The sequence below is a fragment of the Musca autumnalis genome, unplaced genomic scaffold (assembly GCF_047663935.1).
Source record: "Musca autumnalis isolate F117 unplaced genomic scaffold, ASM4766393v1 scaffold_2, whole genome shotgun sequence".
In the NCBI taxonomy this organism is placed as follows: Eukaryota; Metazoa; Arthropoda; class Insecta; order Diptera; family Muscidae; genus Musca; species Musca autumnalis.
In genome coordinates, this window is record NW_027411755.1 from 99613516 (window position 1) to 99639453 (window position 25938).

A 25938-nucleotide genomic window follows, 5' to 3' on the forward strand; every position below is an offset into this window, starting at 1 on the left:
TTTTTGTTTAATGAGAAGTGAACATTTTACAACTTTTTTTGTGTACGGGAACGGGTTTTCGGGTAAAATGTGTAAAAGTCGTAAAAATTGTAAAAACTTTTTATTTCTTGAACAAAGTTTATATTATGTATAGTGACTTTTGGGTATAAATACCTTGCTTTATTAAGTAAATAAATAAACTCAATGCATTTTTTTTTACTTTTTTATTCTATATACATACGTATATATGACTTAAAAACAAAATAATAAAAATAACGATATTAAATTCATTCTTCAGGAGATAACGTATTTTAATATAGTATATGGTTATATTTAAAATAGTCTTTTTTGTTTAGGCCTTTGAATTCCAGCATTTAAATCAGATCTGAGTTTTGAAGTGGTTTCCAAAACACATTCTTTGCTTGTAGCATCTTCTGAGTAAATAAAACTTTGAAAAGTTTCTACACCTAGACACGCCTCTGACACTGACGGTAATTGGAATTCTCGTTCTGTAAATCTCTTCGTTACAATTGCCTTCATCTAAAACTTCTAATATTATGTCGTAATTATACATGACAGTTGTGAAAACATTGTCATCGATGGCAACTAATTCATCAATATCTTCTAAGTGTTGGGAAAAATGAGAATGAGGACAAATGTCTTCAGAATCGTTCAAAGGACCATTAACAATCCCGCTTGATGAAAACAATTAGCAATACATACATACTTCCTACATATTTCTATGCTTCATGTAACAATAACACGGAATCCAACGCATTTAATTTCGTACTATGATCCTTTTCTGTTGTTGCCAGTATAGTGGATATTTGCCGATTCCACAACGCAATTTTAATAATTTCAGTACATCTTGGTCCATGGGTTATAAAACAGATGTGACATTGGGTGCCAAAAATTTAAGCTTAATTGGCTTGAGACCGCCTACATGTAAGTCGTAATTCAGGTGTCCAAAAAATATGCATACAACAAAATATTGAGAGAATTTTTTCTTCTTCGTATGGTTCGACGTTATAACCTATAGCAAAATTCAAATATTTCACAAAAAACCAGACGTTACAACCGATAACGTTATACGCGATATTTATTTGTGTGGAATATAATGGGCAGAAATTCGGGACTTTTGGATTTCGTCGTTATAAGCGATATGACGACGACGTTATAAGCGATTTCGACTGTAATTCAATAATTTCACTATATTGAAATAGACTAACATCTAAACTAAATCCAATGGACGAGTTCTTCTTAGTCTACTAATATTTCCTTCCATATGTTCGTAGCAGATATTCTTCATATCAATATTTTTATGATGATGGATTTTGTTGGCATACGTCTGCGTTTGTTTCTAGTTTTACGCCAAGATCTCTATGTAGATCAGTATTGCGTATATACCAAGGAGCTTTGACAATGGATCGTAATATTTTATCTTGAAATTTTTTGAACTTTTGGATATCATTTACATTTGCACAGCCCCAAAGTTGAATTCCATATGGGTTTTATTATTTGGTTGTAGACAAGAATTTTATTAGTAATAGAGACATTGGATTTTGTTGCGAATATCCATTTTAGTTGGTTCAATTTAATTTTTATTTCTTGAACTTTCTTCTTGATGTGTTCCTTCCACTTGATTCGCATCTAGCGTCATCTCTAGATACTTTGGTGTATTAGCATATAGAATTTTTATCAAAGGTGATGGTTGTATATTGCTTTTGTTTGTGAAAAGCATATGGATATAATTGGTTTCATTTAATAGTATTGTCCATTTTTTGTCCAATTCACGACAGGGTTTTTTTTTAAATTTGTTAGTAAGTAGCAAGCTCTACAGTTTCACCGCATGCTAATATTGCAGTATCATCTCCAAATGTGGCTACATTGGTATCATCGGGATATGCCCTTATCCCAAGTATATATCAAATAGAGAAGTGGGCCAAGGACACTTCCTTGGGGCACACCAGCTTTTATTTGTTTAAGAAAAGAGTATTCTGTTTTAATTTTAAAGCGGTCTTTTAAATAGGATTTTAATACTTCATAAAATTGTACTGGTAAATATTTATGTAATTTGTAGAGAAGGCCTTCGTGGCACACCTTATCAAATTCTTTTTTTTTTGTCTGTTGCTTTTCCGGCTATACTACCAATTCTATGAACTTGCTGTATTGTAGTATGTACTTCTCTGAAACCAAGTTGGTGAGATGGAATCAAATTTATTCTAAAACATATGTTCTTTAAGCGTTTGACAAGAAGCTTTTCAAATATTTTTGATAATATTGGGAGCAGTGATATTGGGCGGTACGATTTTAGATCATTTGCAGTGATACATAGGTAAGCTTAAAGCAAGCATTCATTATATACATTAGTTTACGAATAGCCTTTTCTGTGAGATTCTTTAGGACTTTTCCACGCGATTTTTTATTTGATATGTATTTATCAATGACCGTTTTCATTGCCCCGAATGTAACTTTTTCGATAGCCTCAGTATCGAATTTTGGAATAATTCGTGTTACTTCATCTGTCCATTGTCTAGGCGGCGGGCTGAATATACCTTCGAAATGTGTGGCAAAAAGCTCTGCTTTTCCTTTATCCGTTTTGATCCAGATTATATTAGTGTTTTTAATTGGCGGTATCTTTTGCTTAACTTGTTTTAAGTGCTTAGTGGCTTTCCAAATACTGTAGTTACTTTCCTTAGTAGCTGTGAATTTGCTAAGTTAGTCAGTCATTTGTCTGTTTTCAGTGGCTTTCATTAGGTGATTTAATTGCGTAGTTAATTGATTCAAAATTCGCTTATTTTCCGGTGTTCCGTTTTTCTGCCAAGTTTTGCCTTGCGTTTGTTGATATTAGATCTCTCACTGTTTTTGGATAATTTTTACCTCCGTTATTGTTGTAATTTCTTGCAGGTGTGCTTTCCCAGCAAGACTCTTGAATAGCTAGGATTAGTTCTTCAACCTCATCATCTGTATCTTCTTTTGTTTTTAGGGAAAAGTTTAGGCTGATTTTGCGATCGAGTAGGAGTCTGAATAGATCCCACTTAGTGTTATATTTTGATAATATTGGTGGTAGAGGTTTCTCGATAATCCTGTCACCAACAGTCAAAATGACAGGAGATTGATCTGAAGACAATTCCACACAGTTTTCAATATTTGTGTATGTATTTGGAATATTTTTTACTATAAAAAATCTATTAAATCGCTTTATGACATGTCCGGGTGGAGAGTATATTGCTGCAATTTTGAATGTATTGTTAATTTTGAAATTAATTTAACTGCTGCAATTTGGAACATTTCAGTCTCAATTTTTATGTCTTCATAGTGCTGCAGAGTTTCTTTTATTGTCATGGATACCCCTCCACGAGCGCTCTGCGATGGATGAATAGAGTAGATTTTGTATCCCTTGATGTATTAAGTAAAGCCACCTATAAAATTTGCCGATAACATGTTATCTTTACTGATGGGAGCGCCTTTCTTTGACCAACAAAACTACTGCTAAACAAACTAAAAATATAATGTCAGAAGTGAAAGCTGCTAAGTCTGTTCTTGTATGCCCTTGAATTTCGCCAAAAGCTACACCACAAACCGTCATCAAAGATATGAATTCATGTACCTTAAATTATTGTTATTAATGATTTAAACAGTGATATTGTTAAAAATATTTGACAATAATGAACAAAAAATAAAAATTTTCAAAAATGTTAAATTTCACGTTTATTTATTAAGAAATTGTATGTGGCATTTGTGATTACCACATACAATTTCATAAGAAATGAAACAGTTGCAAAAAATACTAATTGGGCAACTGAATTTGCTAGCGTCAGGTTCCATAATACCAATTTGCCACTCGAAGACAGTGGCAAGACGTAGTCGACCCATACAAATTTGTGTTGCGGAAAGCAAACAACTTCGGTTGCTAAACGAAACGGTTTTTCGTTAGTTTGTCCACTAGAAAGAAAAGGTAAACAGGCACAATAAAAGGAGATTTCATTCAGCTTTATTGCATTTTGTTAAGGCGATGTAGTCAAAAGACTGGCACATACCACTTTAAAATGGAATAAAATGTTGTATTTGATTAATTATATTTTAAATGGGGAAAAGTGGTAGTGATGTTTAATTTTTGTCTCTTTATCGTAGTGCACATTTATCTGGATATATAAGTACATATCCTCTTTATTTACACTCAATTGTACATATTTTCCTTTAATTTCACGTCCAACGCAAGTTAGGTACCGACTACAGCCAATTCTAAAATCAATTTTTGAAAATTTAGTTTTTTTTGCGATTTTAAATTAATTTTTGCCACAAAAAGATTTGAAGTTACAGTATTTTGTAAAAAATAAATCTCCAAATTAACTTATTTTCTATAAAATTGTGAGAAGCGACAGCGAAAGAACAGTTGCCAAAAAATGCTCATTACGCAACTGAAATTGGCGACGTCAGTTGCCAGTTCCCTTCTGTAAAGCAACTTTGGCAACTGTCAACGCATCTGGACTATAGTTGATTTCCATACTCGAGGCGTTATATTACATAATAATGATTTTAAGTTATATTGTTTTAGGTATTTCCATTAATCACAGTGAATTAAACAAATTTATATGTATATTAATATGTATTTTTCTTTGGTTCTAATTTATCCTTTCAGTTGTGTGCATTGGGTGCAGTCTGTTGGATGGTGTAATAATATTGCATGGAATGTTGGCCCTCTTACAGCTCGTCAATATTCACTAGCTGTAGAAAGATATGAGTGGAATAAGCTTCAGAATTTCAAAAGCATTGTTCCAATGGTTCATCTGAGCTGGAACCTTGCACGAAATATACGAGTTTCCGATCCAAAGCTTTTCGAGTTGCTAAAGTAAGTGAAAATCTAATTGCATTTATGCACATTTAAAATATTTCCAAGTACCCAAATTTTTGTTCGAAATTTGCGATGAGTGGAAAGAGAAAACATGTTACCGAAATCAAAATTCTAGCGTGCGCTTGCTACAATTTTGTCGAACCCATTTTATAGATTAAACTCCTTTTTTGACATCAAACATTTTCCTGGCTACCAAAGCAGCTTTTGAGTAAAGAAGACATAACGGCAATCGCTATTCAGCTTATCGCTGATTAATTCAAAGAGTGGCAATTTCTATTTTTTCTATGTCTTCTACTTTATCTTGTGTCAATTTTTCATGTACACATCTATAACGACTTACAGCTTATTTTCTACGAGTTTGGCATAAATCAATAAAAAACTTTTTTTTTTAATTAATGAAGCCTTTAATTCATTTTTGTCTTAAGCACAGAGTTAGTACTGATATCTGGGTAGCTCTTTACAAATGGTGATACAAAAGTTTATTTTATTTTTTGTGTAATAAGCTTTTTAAGTTGGGAAGCCCAATTTCAATGGGTAACGTAAAACGCGTTTTTCTCGAAACTCGATTTTTTGAGATGTGACATTCTGAGTAAATGAGAGATATGTTAATGCCAGACTGCGTTTTTTACCCGTTCTTCTTTTCTATTGATTTACGGATTTGGAAGTCAAACCAAAATCTTTTTATTATTGTTGATTGTGTTTAGCTAATTGACCTTTGGTAAATTTAAGCAAATAAAACAAGGGGTTTATTGCTTTTTCATCCTAACGTTTCGTCGCTTGTTTGGCGACTTCTTCACGGGACTTGTCTGTTTAAATATATAAAAATCACAATTTGCAATCTTACAAAACCATCAATAAAGTACATGAATTAATAACTTACGATAATATTTTTAAATCTTTTTACATGGATATTATATTAATTGAACATACATATAAGACAATTAACAAGAATTAAAAGCTAGACCACAGTGAGATTACAATATTGCAATGCCGTAACTGACACTTATGTTGTCAGTGTCTTCTTTTATGTTCATTGTTTTTTCAATATGTTGTTGAATGCGTAAGCTTTCAAACATTAGTCTCTTTTTCTCTTTTAATTCTTTGTCCAATATTATGACGTTGTCAAAGTCATGTGTGTGGCCTTTGGTCAGAGCTGTCGTTTTCTTTTGTTTCTCAATATCTGATTTGTGTTCTTCCATTCTAATACTCAAAGTTGTTTTTGTTGTCCCAATGTATATTTTGTTGCAATCATCGTCGTTTTTTCCTTTGCAGTTGATTTGATATACAATGTTGTTTTGTTGTTGTTTTTCAATAATATTATTTAAGCGAAATGAAATGAAAATGTTTATGAAATGAAAATGTTAATGAAATGAAAATGTTAATGAAAACTCACCAATATTACATCTATATACACTGCCGCAAAATTGAATAGCACCCCCACCAAATTTTTGCAACCTCCATTTTTTCCGACTTATACAAAATATGAAGTGTTGGAGTTTTTTTTTTGTATTTTGTTTCATGTGTTTGGAGAAACTCAGTCATTCATTTGAATTCATATCTGATTAATTCATGTGTTTAGAGTAATTTCAGTCATTCATTTGGATTCATATCTGATTATATACGAACTATGCCACGAAAGGAAAATATAGTCAGAAATTGAAGAAAAATTTGGGTATACTTAAAGGTTGTATTAGAATATCGATGCGTCGGTGTATGTATTTTGGTGGATCAAAACGATATTCCTGACAGTTCTTTTTATACATTCACTACTCCTGGTATGTTAGTTTTTCTCCTGTTTTTTTTTTTTTTGTAGTTTGCAGCATAATTTGTAAGGTAAAAATTTCAATGTAGTTTTTAAGGAACAAAAATCTCTGCAAAATATGATGGATGCCGGGAGCAAGCATAATTTAACAACTTTTCTGATTATTAAAAATATTACTTTTAACATAATTACAATCTGTCAATATACCAAAATTACTAAATTATAAAAAATACATTATAGATTTTAAGCTCACTTCTAAATGTTTTAAATTCCTTTGTTGCATTATATTTTTTATGAGTCTCAATATACTTCAACTATCTAATTTCATATGCACATAACTAAAGACAAATATCAACAAATATACTATACAAAAAATCAAAGAACCTGAAGAAATACATTTTGACTCAAATTTGAACATTTTGATATGTGAATCAACATATCATGCTCCAAGATTGTTTGTTTATTTGGTGTCCAGTGTGTGTTGTTGGGGCTGACCGACTCAAGTCGTTCCAGTTTCGGTTATACCAAATGTTGTGTACTGCTATAGCTTGAATTGGAGAAGGCTTTCGATAGGGTTGACGATATTAAGGTGGTGCATAAAATACATTCCTTGTATGAAGATAGAAGCCAAATGGTTTGTGTTGACAACAGATATAGTTCGGTCTTATCGGTTAGAAGTAACGTGCCGCAGGGTTCGGTTTTGGGACCGATTCTCTTCATCCTTTTTTAAATTACCCTTTTCCTGAATTGCAGTTTTGGTGTAAACCTTATGCATTTGCTGCTGATTTTCAGCTGCTTTTTAAAGGAGACTGTCGCTACGCGTCCTTGCTTCAATCTAAGATTGATTGTACAATGCGAGCGTATGGTTGGATGGTCCATAATTCTCTCTTCATTAATACATCCAAGACAAAGGCATTGTTTTTCGCGTCGTTAACTGATTTCTGTGTCTTTCGTTTACAATAATGCGAGAATTGATTTTGTTTCGGAGTTGCCGTGCTTGTGTGTTCTCCTTGATGACAAACTTTGCTTCTCCAATCATATTATATGTTTATATCCCGGGTTAATATTGCTCTGCGTTCGCTTTATGTCACGGATTGTCGGGAACTTCTTTGGGTAATCTACATCTGATTCATTTAGCAGTCAACCGAGTTTTGCGTTTTGTATTTAGACAAAATCCCCGTGTTCATATTTTTTTTTTAATTTCTATGTCCCTTATTTTTAGTAAACGGTGTGTTTTGCTCGTCTACTAGGCGCAATCAAATTCTTATCCCAATTGTCCACCATCTGATGGATCGCCACCTAGTGTAATGCTCTGTATGAATGTATATAATATATACTAATGTTCTATACAATGCTTCAGGTTGCACTTATTGGTGAAGGTAGGTAAATAGCATTAAATGGATCTGTATTAGATCTTACTTTCACAAAACTTACATTGCCGATGACCGGGAAAAGTAATAAACGTAACGATTGGAGGAAGTCAACACAAACACGTTCTAAAAAACACTTACCTAAAAACAGAAACAATTCCCGAATGCAAAATGATATGAATCTGATTCAAACATATCTGAATATAGCAATTCAAGAATCAACCTTTACTATTGGACCGAATTAGGGATACGTAAAATCGATTTCGGTTAATCGATTATTAGCCGCAAAATTTCTAAAAGTCGTAGTCGACTATTGACTGCGAAAACCGGATAATCGATTATTCTTAATCGACTTTCGAAAGACGGAGTCAACTATTATTCGTAGTGGACCATTAGTCGTAGTCTATTATTATTCGAAGTCAACTATTAATCGTGGACGACTATTAGTCGTAGTTGACTATTGGGTCTGCTAAAACAGCGTAATCGCATCAATGACAATGGTCGATTATATTCGATTATAATCGGTTTTCGGCAGTTAACGAATAATCGAAATCGACTTTTAGTACATTCTCAAATAATCGACTAACCGAAAATGGCGTTTTAAGTTTTTCACGAAAACCGTATAATCGAAAAACCGAGTATTGCATTCCACTGCGTATCCCTTGACCGAATATTAAACTAAATTCTTGTAGAATGAGGATATACTAAGATACCGGCGCTAACAAATGCTGCGGAAAAGAAATTTGCTACGGAGGTACTGAGAATGTATTGGATATTTTTATCAAGCAAAAGTTACCAATAAAGCCCAGTCCAACGGCATTAAGCAAAACAAATACATATTACAAAAAATATTGTTTTCGCTCTCCTGAAAAAAGACTTACGTCGTTTTTGTGAAAAACACAGATACAAAATTGTATATCATGTATTACTTAGGTCATCCATCATATCAATTAAAAATGGCGTGTGCGTGGACTTATTCAATACTTTAGTGATTAAATTTTTTAGTAATTTAAAGGCAAAAGTTCATTCATTCGTGCAACAGGAAATCATTTTTTGAGATTTTTTTTTAATTTCACAGTATTTTTTCACAAAAATATAATTTCACAGTGGTTAAAATTGGTTATGTGATTTAAATTGGCGCTATGAATTGCATAGTTGTATTCGTTAAAATCTCCTGATTCCCCTTTATTACACCCCTGTAATAGTATGAGAGATTTCAAAGAATATTCTCTTTGACAACCGCACTCCTGAAGCATCTATACAATAAACAACACCCGCGTTTTATCGTAAGCTCTCTTTGTACCTATCGTTGTACAACTTAATAAGCCGATTCCGAATTGCGACGCGAGTCGTGTCGCGTTGCCAGTTGGAATTTTTGCATTACGTTTGGCAAAAGTCGCCCGACGCCATAAAGTTCATTTTCCGGCGACAACAAATTAGCTGTCGCCGTGCATTTTTACAAACGAATAAAAACGAAAAATTGAAAGTAACATTTTCATTTATTTTAAGTGAATTTATTTAATATTATATAAGATTTTGGTGTTTTAGTACTTATATTGGTAAAAAATTACTATAAAACAGCAATATGAAATGCTGCTTGAAAAAAGCCACTTTTGATGAGGTGTAGAAGGATGTTGCGGAGCAATTAAATAGTTGTGTGCGTACACCAGATGAATGGCACGGAGTATGGACTCATTTTAAATCCAAACAAAAGAAAAAATGTCTCAAAATAAGAAGAACATTACAGCTACAAGAGGGTGACCATCACAAGAAATATCTTTGTCGTCGATGCAGCAAGCGGTAGCAGACTTACTGCAAATTAATATGGTTTCAAATCCTGCAGGTGCGGATTTGTTTTAAAAAAATTCTTCTTTTCTCTTGCGTTATTTAACGCAAATAAACAAACCTATTTTGCTTTGGCGCTTCTGAGTGGCAGCGAATAGTTTCCTGCCAGTGGCGTTAAAAAAGCGCCGGCAAAACAGTAGGCAGGTCTTTAAAATTACCTCTAATTTAAAAACAAAAGTGCTGTCTCACTTCATGGCGATCCTGCCCACTGAAGCAACAATTGTCCTGGATTCTGAAGCAGGCCTTAATACCCAACCAGGACCGAGGCGCCTGTCCATGTCGGAATATTTTACCAGGCAACAACGGAGGGAAGAAGAACGATTGACACGCATACCCGTAACAGACAAACCGAAACATCGCCAAGCTGGAAAACTAGTAAGGTTGCGTAAACAGCTTGCTGACCTCAAACCCACCACCACCATGGCATATATCTTCTGAATTGTGGCTGAAAATTGATGAAATCGAAAAGCAGATGCCTAAAAAATGTAAAATTGTCCAGTAAAAAGAAAAACAATAAATATGCATGCAATACAATATTTATTAATTTAAAAAGAAAAACAATAAAATCTTTATTAGAAACTAACAAAGGAATAAAATTTCTTTAATATAAATCTTCATTAAGAAACAAACAAATAATTAAATTGCATTTGATATGAAGAAGAACTAGTGAAAACAAAAAACATATGATAAATGGACACATGTTGCCACATAAATACCGAGTACTCATAAAATATTATACAGAGTCGCTATGTAGGCATAAAAACTATGGGTTCGGTAAATACACTGATTTAACTGAAAAATTTAAAGGGGGTTCGCATGAACAGATTTATTGTAAATTATATTTTGTCGAATGTATAAATTCTAAATGGATAATATAAACAAATGCATTAATGAATTAGAGGCTTTAAAAATAAATCTAAAAAAGAGTGTTAATAAAATTTTCAAAAAGAAATATATAACTGACAATTTAAACAGAATAAATAGTTTAAAAGAAGAAATTACTGAATTTACACAATCTGAGGAAATTGATATTAAAGAATTGTCATCTCTGAACTTACAATTTGAAACTCTTTCTGTAGAAGTAGAGCAACTTTTAAATAATTTAAAGACAAAAGACGAAATTGAGCAAAAAGCAAATTCACCGAATATGGCATCTTTTGACATGGTATTGGTTGGCAAAAACCTACAAATATTTAAGGGTACATTCAAGTATTTGGGTGAATTCATTACGCAAACAGAATTGTTGCACGATTTATTGATGGAAGAACATTGAGAAATCTTCATAAAATACGTTTATAATTTCAAACTATCGAATGAAGTACGTTGTACCTTAGGCAGATCATATAAACCGACTACTTTTTCAGACTTAAAGAAGTCATTAATAGATGCATATCCTAATCCGCGAAACCTACAGCCGGTTCTATCTGAGCTAGGTACTACAAGCCAGGGTAATTTAACTGTAGCAGGATTTAGTGACAAGATATCGGAATTGTCAGATCAACTTAGCGTGTTTCAGATAAACAGTTTACAACAACCTTCGGTTGAAACAAAAGACGCAATATACAAACCAAATGAAAACTTGGGCTTAAATGTGTTCATGAAAGGGATAGATGAAATTTACAAAACCATCCAATCCTCCGCAATCTCTAAATGAGGCTGCCCAAAGATGCACAATTGCGAAAAAAACTTTTGACATGCATGACAAAAATGTTTTTGCAATTAATATAAAAGATTATACAATACAGAAGTTATGGAACAAATAATAGCTCTAATCAGAGAAGTAGGTATAATAATAGCAAAAGATAACAGTAATGCATATAGAAACAATGCTCAGTACAATCATAAGGGATTCTCTAACAATTATGTCCACAATCGTAACAATAATGACAACAATGAATTAAGTAATAAAAGAAATAATTATAGTATGAACACCGGATACGGAAATTATGGTAATAACCGTAATAATAACAGAAACAATAACAGTAGTCGCTACCCCGTAAACAATAACCGAAATATGAATTCACAAAATGAAAGGTTTAGAAATAGAGAAGTAAATGAATTCAAAACTTTCTCGTTCGAACACCAGGGAAATGACGATGACCGGATAACAGAAGATGTTGTCCAGGAAGGCCAGTTATAAAAATTTACAATCTAACTTTGAAGTCAAGTGTATTTTTAGTATTAAAATGCCAAACGATAGATAAAAATCTGTCATTTTTAATTGACACAGGTGCCGATGTGTCTATTTGTAAAAACAATAATTTTAAGAAAATAAATAGGAACCATACAGCAAAACTGACCGGTATAACAGAGAATGCAGTACAATGCGATGGAACTTTTGAATTGGAACTATCAATACAGTCTGACATTTTATCTCACAAATTTTACATAGTGAGCGAAAGTTTCCCAATCCCCACAGATGGAATAATTGGAAGGGATATATTAAGCAAATGTATGTATAAAATAGACATTGAAACATTTACAGTAACATTCACTGTAAATGAGAACGACACTACACCACCATTACTACCATTAAACTCAAAACAATTTGAACACGACATAACATTACCGGCGAGATCTGAAATTATTGTTCCCTATTTTTTTTTATTATTTTTATTTGCAATCTATTTACAAGAAACATTCAGCAAATTTAATAATTACTACAATATAACAGAATTGTTAAACCCTAGTGGATTTAACAATAAATACATATTACAATTTTAATTTCAGATTACATATTTTATGAAACTCATTAAATAAATGGGAGATCTAAAACATGTCTTCGTTTTAGTCTTCTAATTTCATCTGTGTCATCTAATAGATTAATTGCTAAGACATTCGAATGGTTACTTAATCTGTTAAGATACGTAGTACTAATTCTTTTAATTTCATCTGTAATTTTATTTATGTTTAAATCTCTATGAATCGCGTTATTATTAAGAAACCAAGGAGCACCCGTAATCAATCTAAGCTTCTTTGATTGATATCGTTGAAGTATCTCAATATTAGAATTGCTGGCTGTTCCCCATAGTTGTACTCCGTATGTCCAAATAGGCTTAAGAATGGTCTTACACAGTAGTAATTTGTTATTCAGGTTTAGTTTTGATTTTGGACCAAGAAGCCAGAACATTCTTTTAGTCTTCAGGTCTAGTTGCTGTCTCTTATATGTTATACGATTTTTCCAGTTAAGTTTTCTATCAAGGTGCAGACCGAGATATTTAACACAATCCGCAGAAGGAATTGTAAGTCCATTCAATTTTGGAGAAGGACAGTTTCCTTTCCTTAAGGAAAATGTAACATGCACAGATTTTTCAGTATTGACTCCAATATTCCAGTTATTAAACCATTCCTCGATATTATTCAGATGTGTTTAGATTAAGTCAGTAGCTGAAGAACGATTATCGTTAATAGCAAGAACGGCAGTATCATCTGCATAAGTAGCAATCATAGTCTCATTTCTTACGGGCATATCTGCTGTATGAAGCGTATATAAAACAGGACCTAAAACACTACCTTGTGGCACATCAGCTTTAATGACACCAAAATTAGATTCTTTATCATTGATGTGTACATAAAATGTTCTTCCATTCAGATATGAATTTAATAATAAATAAAAAGGAGCAGGTAATAACATTTTTAGTTTATATAACAAGCCTTGATGCCAAACCCTATCAAACGCCTGTTTGACATCCAGAAAGGTAGCAGAACAGAACTGCTTACATTCCAAACAATCTCTTATAACCTTCACCAGTCTATGACACTGCTCAGGTGTCCCGTGATTTTCTCTGAATCCAAACTGATGATCTGGCATAACATTTATATTATTTAAAATCGGGAAACGTCGCTTTAGAAACAATTTTTCGAACAGTTTAGAAAATATGGACAATAAACTTATAGGCCTATACGATGATAACAGGTTTTCCAGGTTTTGGTATCATAATTAATTTAGCACATTTCCATTGGGACAGCCTCATAATAGAATTATAAATTGTTGTTAGGAACACCAAATCCTTCTTTGAAAGCAATCTAATGACTTTGTAATCAACTAAGTCTGACCCTGGTGTTTTTTTCTTTAGATTTTTAATTTCCTTACAAACTTCACTAAACGCAAAATGTTTAATAGTGCGACTCATTTGGCATGGAACATCCAAAAAATCGGAAATTAATTTATTTTGTTGGGGACTACATAAATCAAAAGGTGTAAAGGAATTCTCCAAGTGGTCTTTAAACGCCTCAGCTTTATCCTTGTTTGATCTACACCAATTGCCATTTGAATGTTTTATAGGCACATTTCTCTTTTGAGGTCTCATAAGATATTTTGTTGCTCTCCATAAACTGTGCTCGTTACTTTCATCTGGGCTTAAATTACTTAAGAAGCTTCCATTTGATTGGTTTTTGTAGTCACTTAGAAGGGTTTTAAGCCGATTTGAAGCTCTGTTCAAATTTGTTTTGTCCATTGGGTGTCTCGAATTTTGAAAATTCTGCGCATTCGCCTCTTTTCTCTTATCATTGATCGTATTTCAGCCGTAACATAAAAGTTTGTGGAATTTCAATCAATTTTATCGGGAGTGTATAGATTTGTAGCATTGTGTATGACTTGTGTTAAATGTTCTACAGCATTTTCCAATTCCTTTCCGGATTTAATCGGGATATTTAAATTTAGGTGTTGTTCAATGTGATGTTGTGCCATAGGTATGTTGGTTTTTGATGTAATTCATGTTTTATGTTTATGAACATTTCTTGTACTAAAGTTAAGAATAATTGGACTGTGATCTGAGTCTAAGTCATAACATGCGTTTATACTTAGCATTGACTGGCATATTCCTGAGTAGATGAAAAAATCTATTAGATCTGGAATTTTATTTGGGTGTGCAGGCCAATATGACAAAACTTCGTAATGATATAAAGCGAAGCATTTATACAGTTCTATTCCCTTGGGGTTTGATAGCCGAGATCCCCACCAAGTATGTTTGGCATTGAAATCACCACCGACGATGAATTTGTTTTCAAGATTTTTGAAGAAATTTTCATATTGTATACATTTTAAACTAAATCGAGGAGGAAGGATAAACGGAGTAAATAGATACTTTTGAATTGTCGCATATTATATTAACACCAGCTGCCTGCATAAAAGATTCTAAGATTGGCTCCGCTTCTTCATATATAATTTTAGATTATATAATTATAGCTGCACCTCCATGGGCTCGGTTATCTGGATGATTCGCTGTTATAATGTCATAATCTCTTATTCTGAAGTATGATTTGCTTGTTAAATGAGTTTCAGAAATAAGTAGAATATCTATGAAATTGAAATAATTCTATTTCATTTCTATGATTTGAAATGCTATTGGCATTCCACTTAGCAATGATCAAATCTACTTGCATAATTTTGACATTAGCAATGTCATCATATTCATTAAAGAATTTGTCATTTCTATTTGTTTTGTTAGCAAAGATTCTATCTTGCTTAACAAATTTATTTCTCCCGTGCTTTGACCTTTTACGGCTTGGGCATATGACCCAAAGTTATCTGAAGTCTGGTTGGGCATGGTGTTATCATCATAAGCAGTTTCGTCACGTTTAGAATACACGGGAGCAGACTTCTTTTGAACCAGTTTTTGGTGAATCGGGCATCCTTTGTAACTAGCTGTATGGGTGTTCAAGCAGTGCAAACATTTAGGTGCAGTATTTTCTGGTTTATTAGATTCTAATGTTCTAATTCTTGACATCTAAAACATTGCACTAATTCTTGACATCTAAAACATTGCACTGAGTCCTCAAATTTTCTTGGGGGTAGTAACAATGTTATTGAATATACCAGTAATATTATAAATCTCTTTATTGTTACTTTTGGGGTCCAAATCAACGAAGAACATGGGTAAAGGCTCCTTGGTTTTTCTGCTAAGTATGTTACGTACGCTCCTTACATCGTGATCCTTGCTCATTAAAAAGGCTTTTATATCCGATACATTGGTGGTGTAGTGTAAATTTTTAATTACTACCCTGTAAGCTCTTTCCGTTTTCAGTTGATAAGTATGATAGCATATTTTGTTACTATCAAAGTACTTAATTGCTTTTCTGTACGAATCAACATTTTTTATCATTAGACGAACTTCACATTTTAGAAGAGATTTAAAATAAAAATCTTCAACTGGAATAATTTTATTTATGCTATCCAACATTTTAGTAACATTCTTGACGTCCGGAATAAAAATTGGTGGCGGTTTTGGTACAGCTTTATTTGGTTCAGCTTGATCTGCTTCATCGATGTTGTTTTCATTTTCCATAGTTGATAATACACTAAATCTGTTGGATGTGGACTGCTGGTTGTCATCAACGACTTCCTTTTTGGCGAATTACCTAAAGATGGGACACCGGTATTTTTCTTTTAGCTGAAACTTCCTGCCACTTTTCTTCTTGATCATCAATGCAATCAGTTGCATTTCTTTTTGTTGTAACACTCATTGCGGCTATTTTTTTTAATTATTGTTATTTTTTGTGTTGTGGTTAATCCAGGTTTTGCAAGCAATGCAATTAATGCACGCATGCAAAAAATTGGAACACTGCAAGACAGTGCACCGACGTTTTGTTTGTTAAAATTATAGAACAAAAAAAAAATAAATAAACCGTTGCAATTTTTTATGAAATTGTTGTTAACGAAATATTGGCTTTTTAAGCAGTAAGACGTCTGGCTTGTAGCAAAGTTAAACAACGACTGTGATTATTCCCTATGAAATAAAAATACACGAGGAAAGCATAGTGCTTAATAAGGAAGTACAACGTGGCGTATTCGTTGCAAATTGAATTATACCAGAATACGGTGTGAAACAGAGGCCTGCGTTGAATCAACGCAACTATGTAGTGTATCGCATCATTTCGTAAACAAAACATTCATTTTACCAAAAATCAGCATACGCCAATGACTACCACAAGAATGCAATTCTTATCTCAAACAATCGGTTTGATTCGTTCATAAATGTGTGTGATCTACGAACGATCACAGGTTAATGTACAAACAACCACCACATGAAGAGAGTGTAGTAATCCTACAAGGCATAAAGTATGAGAGAACTCAAAACAAAAACAACACAGTTGTCTAAACATAGCTGTCTACATATATGGGGAATTTATGAGAGAGGTGTGTTGTTGTGTTATACAAAGGCTGTGTTAGCAAAATAGAGAATGCGTTTGTTTTGGTGTTACGACAACGTACATAGGCGGACATAACTGTGATTCATTTGATGCGTTTAGATTTTGTATGTGTTTTCGATTGTTTTTCTTTTCGCTAGTTGTATGCATAAAGTATACTCGGAACGAAGTCAACACGAACAATTTGAGCAAGAGGTAGTAATTTGTACGAAGCAGTAAAGTCTTTACATACAATGCGTTAAATATGAATCAGCAATGTTTGTGTTTAACTTTCAACAGAATATTGATTACATTCTAACGCAAAAAAGAGAGTGGTGGTGCGTACTAGTATCGCTTTTTCTTGTGTCTACCGCAATTCAAAAAATTGGTACCGGTTGCAGGTCACTGGTGTGAAACACATACGCGTTTTGAATACCACAGATGAAACTGTAAAATTAGGAACATTAGACTTAGAAATACACAGCCTCAAGGATTACAATATATGCTATACCAAAAATGTTTCTCCTCAAAGAAATGAGAGAATAATTGAAATACTGAGGAGTATAGATATAGGATCGAGTGATCCATATGATAGACAGACTGTTTCATCGATTATTAAAGAATATGAAGACATTTTTCATTTATCTGGAGGGAAATTGAGCGTAAATAACTTCTATGAGCAACATATTCAAGTATCTGATAAATCTCCAGTATACATAAAAAATTATAGACTTCCGGAAACTCAGAAAAAGGAAATTAATGAACAAGTAGAAAATTTACTTAATGATGATATAATTGAAGACTCTGTAAGCCCTTACAATTCATCCTTACTTGCAGTACCGAAGAAATCTATGGACGATAGTAAAAAATGGCGTTTAGTCGTAGACTTCCGGAAGTTGAATGACAAGATTGTTAATGATAAATTTCCTCCGACAAGACTTGAAGATGTTCTCGATAAACTGGAAAGAGCTCGGTATTTCTCAACGCTTGATATGACCAGCTCGTTTCACCAAATAAATCTGAAACAAGAATCACGACCGTTAACAGCTTTCTCGACAGGACATGGCCACTATCAATTTAAACGGTTACCATTTGGCTTAAAAATTTCTTCAAATGGCTTTCAAAGAATGTTGACAATAGCATTAACAGGATTGGATGCGGCTGCATTCTTTTATGTTGATGACATCATAGTATTTGGATGTAGCCTAAACCATCATAATGAAAATTTGATAACCGTATTCAAAAGATTAAGGAGATGTAATTTGAAACTAAATGCAAATAAATGCTGTTTTCTACAACCGGAAGTGGTATATCTTGGACATCTTATTACTAATAAAGGTGTTAAAACAAATCCACCAAAAAATATAATAATAAGAAAATATCATACGCCGACAAATGCTGATGAGTGTAGAAGGTTCGTGGCATTCTGTAATTATTACAGAAGATTCATACCAAAAATTGCTAAACCGTTAAATAATCTTTCAAAAAAGAACAAAATATTCAAATGGGATGAAGATTGTCAAAAATCATTTGACAAACTAAAGTAGCATTTACTAAATCCCCCTATACTGCAATATCCAGACTTTACGAAACATTTCTTGACAACAGATGCATCCAATTATGCACTAGGAGAAGTATTATCCCAAGGAAATATAGGACATGATATACCAATATCATACGATAGTGCAACGTTAACGAAACATGACGTCAATAAGCCGATTATAGAAAAAGAATTACTTGCAATTCACTGGGGAATAAATCTCTTTAGATCTTATCTATATGGTAGAAAATTTACTGTAATCACAGATCATAGACTCCTCGTATTTTTATTTTCACACAAAAATCCTTCATCAAAGATGACTAGGACCAGAATGGACTTGTGCGACTACGATTTTGACATTATTTACAAGAAAGGGCAAATGAATACAAATGCGTATGCGCTATCAAGAATCAAAGTCAACATTGAAAATCTAAAAGCAATGCTCCCTATACGAGATGAAGAAAAACGAATATTAGCCATCACACGAAGCATGAATAAAATATTGAAAAATGAACCTAATAATGCAAATACTATTACACTCAATAGAACGAACGATGTTTTTATTTAGGATTGTACTTCGAACACAGACATAAAAAACATGAATGTATTAAAATTTAACCCCAAAAAGGAAAATGAAGGCATTAGTATTAAATACGTAAAAAATAATATAATAGAATGCAGTGAAAATCCATCGGACATTCAGAATATGTAAATTGTTAAATATCAACCAGATTTTTAGTACGCCATGCCATCATAAGACGTTAGGGTCAATAGAAAGAAATCATATGGTATTAAATGAATTCCTCTTGAATTACTCCAAAGACGACGAATGGTATACTTGGATTCAATACTTTACTTTTGCCTACAACACAACGCCACATGTAGATACAGGATATTCTCCTTACGAATTAGTATTCGGTAAACTTCCATACTTGCCAAACGATGAACTACAAAGGGACAAACCATTTTATAATATTGCAGATTATGTTTCTGAACTCAAACAAAGGTTAATATTTTCTCTACAGAAAGCAAAAGAATATTTAGAAAAGACTAAAGAAAAACGATATTCTCAAAATAAACAACATAACTCCCTCAATTTAGAAATTGGGGATCCCGTTTTGCTACGAGTCATTAATAGAAAAAAATAGCAAAAGCCATATCAAGGCCCATTTGAAATTATTAAAAGAGATGGTGTAAATTCTTTAATATCTGATGAATGTTGGAAACCAAACATTCTCACAATACCGGCAATTCTAAAGGATTCGATTTGTCTCTTAACTGTCGCATGATAGATGCTACGTGAACTATATTTTCTTCACTATCATCAAAAAATAGTTCCACTGAGCTTATCATTTTAGAAAACTATAACTTTTGTGTACAACTTGCTCTGATATTTTTTCTGATTTATTCAAATCAAACAAAAAACGCTCCGCTACATCACCGATAACTTGTTATCGACGATCAATTTCTATCGCTTTACGCAATACGTAAGCCACCTATAATTCGCAAAAGGTAATATTGTTTACCATCAATAAATACACGGCAATTGAGCTAAAACCTTTTATTTAAACTATCGCGTTTAATTTTCTATTCCCGTTTCATTGTTTCCGACGGCCATCCTTACGCATTGGACGTACTGGCTCTATTGGGGAGTCTTGATACACTTGTTCCCCCCAAGTGGTCCAATCGAACTGGATCCACGAGTGAATTGGTTTACCACTGCAATCCTACTAAAAAAGTCTATAATCCCATTGCAGCTTACTATTATTGGTCGTATAGTGCATATTGAGCATTAAAATATGTAAATAAAAAATCAACTTTGCTTATTTGGCATTTTACAACGTCGTAGATTCCCTTTTTTGACTATCGGTCAATGTCCAAATCGTGGACAGACGTACGTACATGAATACGGGAATAAGAAAGTCAAAACAAAAATAATAAATATTTTTGATCTAAAAATTTGCATTATTTTTCGTTAATTTTCTCCTAATTTGTCGTTGTAAATTTCTTTGACTTATAGCTAATGTTTGTTACAAAATTGGTAAAATTGGTTAACAAATTACAAAAACTACAATGAAGTGCTTTTGCTAACATCAGCAGTGTGAATAAACAATGATACATTGGTTATAACACTATGCAACACTGAAAATGCAAACAACTTCTAATTTAAGGCAATAAATGTAGTTTTTCGAGTTCATTATATCTCCAAATATTTTATTCTTGTCATTACCTACAAATTTGCATCAGAGGTCAGAAGAAGATTCGCATTGGTTTCAGAGATATAGTCCCGAATTTCTTCAATAACTCACACTGCACGGCCTATACGTGGTCCCTTTTGTGCTGATACACACACGTTTGCAGCATCATGGCTCTGTCGTACCGTCTAGATATACACACACGCATGTAGGCATAAATATTGAAGTTTTGGGCATTCTTCTTTCTGTCGTGTCTGTTTTATTGCATAGTCTTTTTTATAAATTTTTGGAATTTTGATATTGTTGAAATTTCTTTTTCCAATTTGTCAGCACGCTACAATTGGTAGCTTGGTCATTTATCCTTTTGTGGAAAAATGAAGTAAATTATTTTATTGGCATAATTCTTTTTGGCCATTAAATTTTGCTTATTCTGTTTCATTCCTATACACTGTAGTTACCATTTTGTTGGTTTTCTCGGTAGAATGGCTTTCACTCCTTTAAATTAAAAAGCACTAAAGATTGCAACAAACAAACCAAGAAGATACCCCACAATAAGACTTTACAAGGATAAAATAAAAAATGTTCTTCCAATTCGAGGCTTATACAAGTAACACATATTAAGATATGTTTATAAATCTGTTTATTTGAATGGTTCTGGATCAATGATTTTCAATAGAAACTATGGCAGAACTCGGCAGTCTGAGCAGTTACGAGTAGCGAAATGCAGATTTGAGATCACAAAGCAAAGAATTGGTTTTGCTGGACCAAGTGAGTTCAACGTTTTACCTGAAATCTTAAATAATTGCAATAGCATATCTTCTTTTAAATATAAATTAAAGAAGTATTTATTAGATCGTGTCGACGCACTTCTAGCATGAGTTTATCACTCTATTAAATAATATGTAAATTATGTACATACAATAATTTATATATATATATATATATATATATATATATATATATATATATATATATATCAGCAAAAATGTCTAAAATCGTCTTTTCCATTTCAAAAAAATCAAAAACAATTTTTGATACTACATCTATGATTTTTGGTACATAGATTAAGAAAAAAATCGTCATTCCAAATGTGTTTTCGTTACCAACTTTGATCGTTGCGCGCAAAAGATATGACCGTTTTAATTATGCTAATTAGAAAAAATTCTAAAAAATCGCGGCTTAATATAGTAAGCTGTTATATCCTATTATCGTTAACTGAATTCGCACCCTTTGCGATGATGCAAAAAAAATCGAAAAGTTTCAATGGATTCGCGAAAAATTAAATTTGTTAAATAATTTCACGTATTTACAAACATATTTTTGAAAAAATATCGCTTATACTTACAAAAAATATATATAAAAAAAATTATAGCAGCATCCAGACATTGTGAGGAATAAAATGAAACCTATGTCGTGAGCTATAGTATTCATGTTATTTGCAAAAATACAAAGAAAATATGAGGAAAAAAATAAAAATCATGTTATTGAAATTTTATTGTTTTATGGTTTTATAGGAAAGGTTGTAGAAAAAATGTTTGAGTTCTTCGTCATTTTCGTCCAAATTTCACGCAATAATGATGATATTCCGTTGTAACACAATTTTCGCTTATAGTTTTCCTATTGGATAATATTATATATATACACTAGCGGTCATCTGAATAGGTTTGAATTTTTTTCTTTTTATATGTTAAGGTATCTCCTGATGTGTTCGTATTACAGATCCATACTATTAAGTTTTTGAGAGTCCTATACTATGCCAACATTCCCATGAAAAAACTTGACGGTGTTGCCATATTTTCGGAAAATATCCCAATTACAATAAAAAATGTACAAAAAAGGGTCCAATTTTTGCGATCATCAGAATAGGTTTGAATCAAATAAAATTTAAAAATTGTACTATCCAAGCAAATATTGCGCAGTTTTTTTGGTTAAGTTTAGTAAAATGGAACATTCTGATAAATCCTACAACAAATTTGACCGCTTTATTTGGAACGTGGGTTCAATTCTCAACATGGAAAAGTTACCAAGAACTTTCAGATAAAATCAAGAAATATTCAAAAAAATACGTTTTATAAACTTGCTTTAAATGACTTTTTTATTTCGTTAGATCTCTCCTGATCTTTGAAAATTGTCTGAAAGCAAATACCAAGTGTAGCCATATTATTAGGATCGATAAAATAGAAAGGTCATTGAAAATAGTTGGTATTTTAGTTCAAGTTTCATTTTTTAACTATCCTTGCAGTACAAATTTAAGTATTATCATGCTCACAATTCCACCATAGTTGACCACATGTATCATTAGTGTTCGAAAATTGGTCTGGAAGAATGATTCTTCGACGACAATAAAGTAAAAAAATTTAATTCAAATTTAACTCAAAGGGGCATGATATCGCCGACTTTTATAATGCTGTAATACCTATATAGTCAGGTCAAAAAGTTTTTTTCTGTTCACAAGTCATAAAACAAACACGAATAAGTACAAAAGAATGGACTACTGAGGTTATACAGCACTATAAAAGTCGGCGATATCATGCCCCTTTGAGTTAAATTTGAATTAAAATTGTCTACTTTATTGTCGTCGAAGAAACATTCTTCCAGACCAATTTTCGAACATTTATGATCAATGTGGTCAACTATGGTGGAATTGTGAGCATGATAATACTTAAATTTGTACTGCTAGGATAGTTAAAAAATGAAACTTGAACTAAAATACCAACTATTTTCAATGACCTTTCTATTTTATCGATCCTAATAATATGGCTACAATTGGTATTTGCTTTCAGACAATTTTCAAAGCTCAGAAGAGATCTAACAAAATAAAAAAGTCATTTAAAGCAAGTTTATAAAACGTTTTTGTTTGAATATTTCTTGATTTTATCTGAAAGTTCTTGGTAACTTTTCCATGTTGAGAATTTAACCCACGTTCCAAATAAAGCGGGTCAAATTTGTTGTAGGATTTATCGGAATGTTCCATTTTACTAAACTAAACCAAAAAACTGCGCAATATTTGCTTGGATAGTACAATTTTTAAATTTTATTTGATTCAAACCTATTCTGATGATCGCAAAAATTGGACCCTTTTTTGTACATTTTTTATTGTAATTGGGATATTTTCCGAAAAAATGGCAACACCGTCAAGTTTTTTCTTGGGAATGTTGGCATAGTATAGGACTCTCAAAAAGTAAATAGTATGGATCTGTAATACGAACACATCAGAAGATACCTTAATATAAAAAGAAAAAAAATTCAAACCTATTCAGATGACCGCTAGTGTATATATATATATATATATATATATATATATATATATAGATATATATATATATATATATATATATATATATTGGGGTTGTAATTTATGTAATTATAAAGCCTTAAAAATGAATAAAGAATTATAAAAAGAAAATTACTTTTCCGCGCTTCCAAGTCTATCGTGACATTCACAGAGCACTTCAGTAAAGTAAAGGAAGACGAACTTGATTTATATGGCCTCGATGTTAGGAGCAATGAAATTGAACAAATTTGACGAACCTTTCAGGAAGCTTTTCATAAACGCCTCTCTTGTTTAGAAAATCCCGAAAATCTAAATCCCATTTATGAGGAGTTGCATAAGTAATATGTAAGTTGTTCTTTAAAGATAAATTCTTTGTTGTCAAAATTTCGTAGTTCTGCTAAATTGCCCCGAACTCATTGGACAATAGTTCGGTAGATACCTTAACGTCGCATCCCGGTGATATTTTTCGAAAAGCCAGTCGTGTGATGCAAAAGTCAAAAGCCTGAGTTTAAGTTTCAAATTGGAAAGAATTAGGTGCATTCTTGACAGAGAATTCAAACTATTCTGTGTTTGCATCAAGTGGGAAGTGTTGGCACTTTGTATAATTCGAATTGTAAAGTGTCTTCTAAATATTGTACTTCCTCTCCTCGCTCTTCACCCAGTCCCAAACACATTTCGACACTCTTCCTTTATCTCCTAATTCATGTTGCGTTCTTTGTACAGTGTAGCAACACAAATTAAATGTCTGTCAGCGGTTTGTACGCTGTTGAAAAGATATAAATTGGTCCAAAGACATCGTTTGTGTGTAAATTGCCTTAGGAAGGGACACGAAGTCAAAAATTGTGATAGTCGTTGTTGTGCAATCAGAGACATCATACTTAGAGAGCACAGAGATCTCTCTATTGTGAGCAGTCTGAGTCATATTGTGACTTCCAGAAGTTCAAAGTTGCCTGATTCAGCTTTCACCTTTCGGCCTAGAAACTTAAATAGTCTACTTCTAGCGATTCATCGGAATCGGTCGATGATGTAAACACATTCCACGTTAGACAGGAAAGAAATGTTCTTTCGGCAACAGCTGCAAGGGCGCTGATCGACCCGGCTTCTGTATCAGCTTTCATTTCGAAACGACGATCTGAAACTCCAGGTTCAATCCACTAAATCAACAATCTCTGGAGTTATTCGTACTGTCGCAGCTACAGCTTGTAAAAGTTGTCCGTTGAGGCTTTGTAGTCGTGGTGAGAGGTCGCCTATTTTTGAAATATCGGTGTTGGTAGTAGATTCCATATCGCGAAATCGTTTAACATGTTCCGTCACATCGCACCTTAAAGGGAACTTGCCGAATATAGTTTGGCAGATCCGCAAATTGACGATTCGCGTCCTGTACGCATTTTGATAGAAGCAGACTTGTAACCAAAGATAATTAAAAGCGACTTCGCTCAAAACACATCGTTTGGATGGATTATTACGGGTCCTGTCACATAATTTTTTCGTAAATCGTACGGAAAAATAGTTGCAAAGCGGCCCAACCAAACATGGCGAACTTTAGCTCACGTTGCACACTGTCGCGAGTTCATATTAACTGTGGCCAACAATAGAAGGAGTTGTTGTAGGTGCATAAATTTTGGTACACGTACCTATTATTGACTACAGGACAAAAAATTGGTATGGTCGGTCCATGTTTTGGTATAGCCCCCATAGAACCGTACCTCCCTATTTTCAGTATTTTGAAAGTTTTATTCATAATGACGAACCGAAATTACTGAAATTTGGGGGTTAGTCTGCAGCAGAGGTGTGAAACATTCCAAATGAGAATTTTGGGTGTAGGTCCACGTTTTGATATAGCCCCCATAGAACGGTACCTCTCGATTATCGGTATTTTGAAAATTTTAGCCTCATTATTACACCGAAATTGCTGAAATTTGGTATTTAGTCTTCGTTGGGGGCATAAATCATTCACCTTGAATTTTGTCTGCATAGGTTCACGCCTTCA

The 25938-nt window shown here is 32.9% G+C and overlaps 1 protein-coding gene across 4 annotated transcripts in view; it reads left to right on the plus strand.

Moving 5' to 3' along the window:
- Positions 1-25938, plus strand: part of Utx (Utx histone demethylase) — a 420122-nt gene that overhangs the window by 339014 nt on the left and 55170 nt on the right. For all 4 annotated transcript variants that reach the window (XM_073968616.1, XM_073968617.1, XM_073968619.1 and 1 more), the window contains one exon: positions 4622-4831. In XM_073968616.1, coding sequence (XP_073824717.1) covers positions 4622-4831 — 210 coding nt within the window. The remainder of the gene's footprint in view (positions 1-4621; positions 4832-25938) is intronic.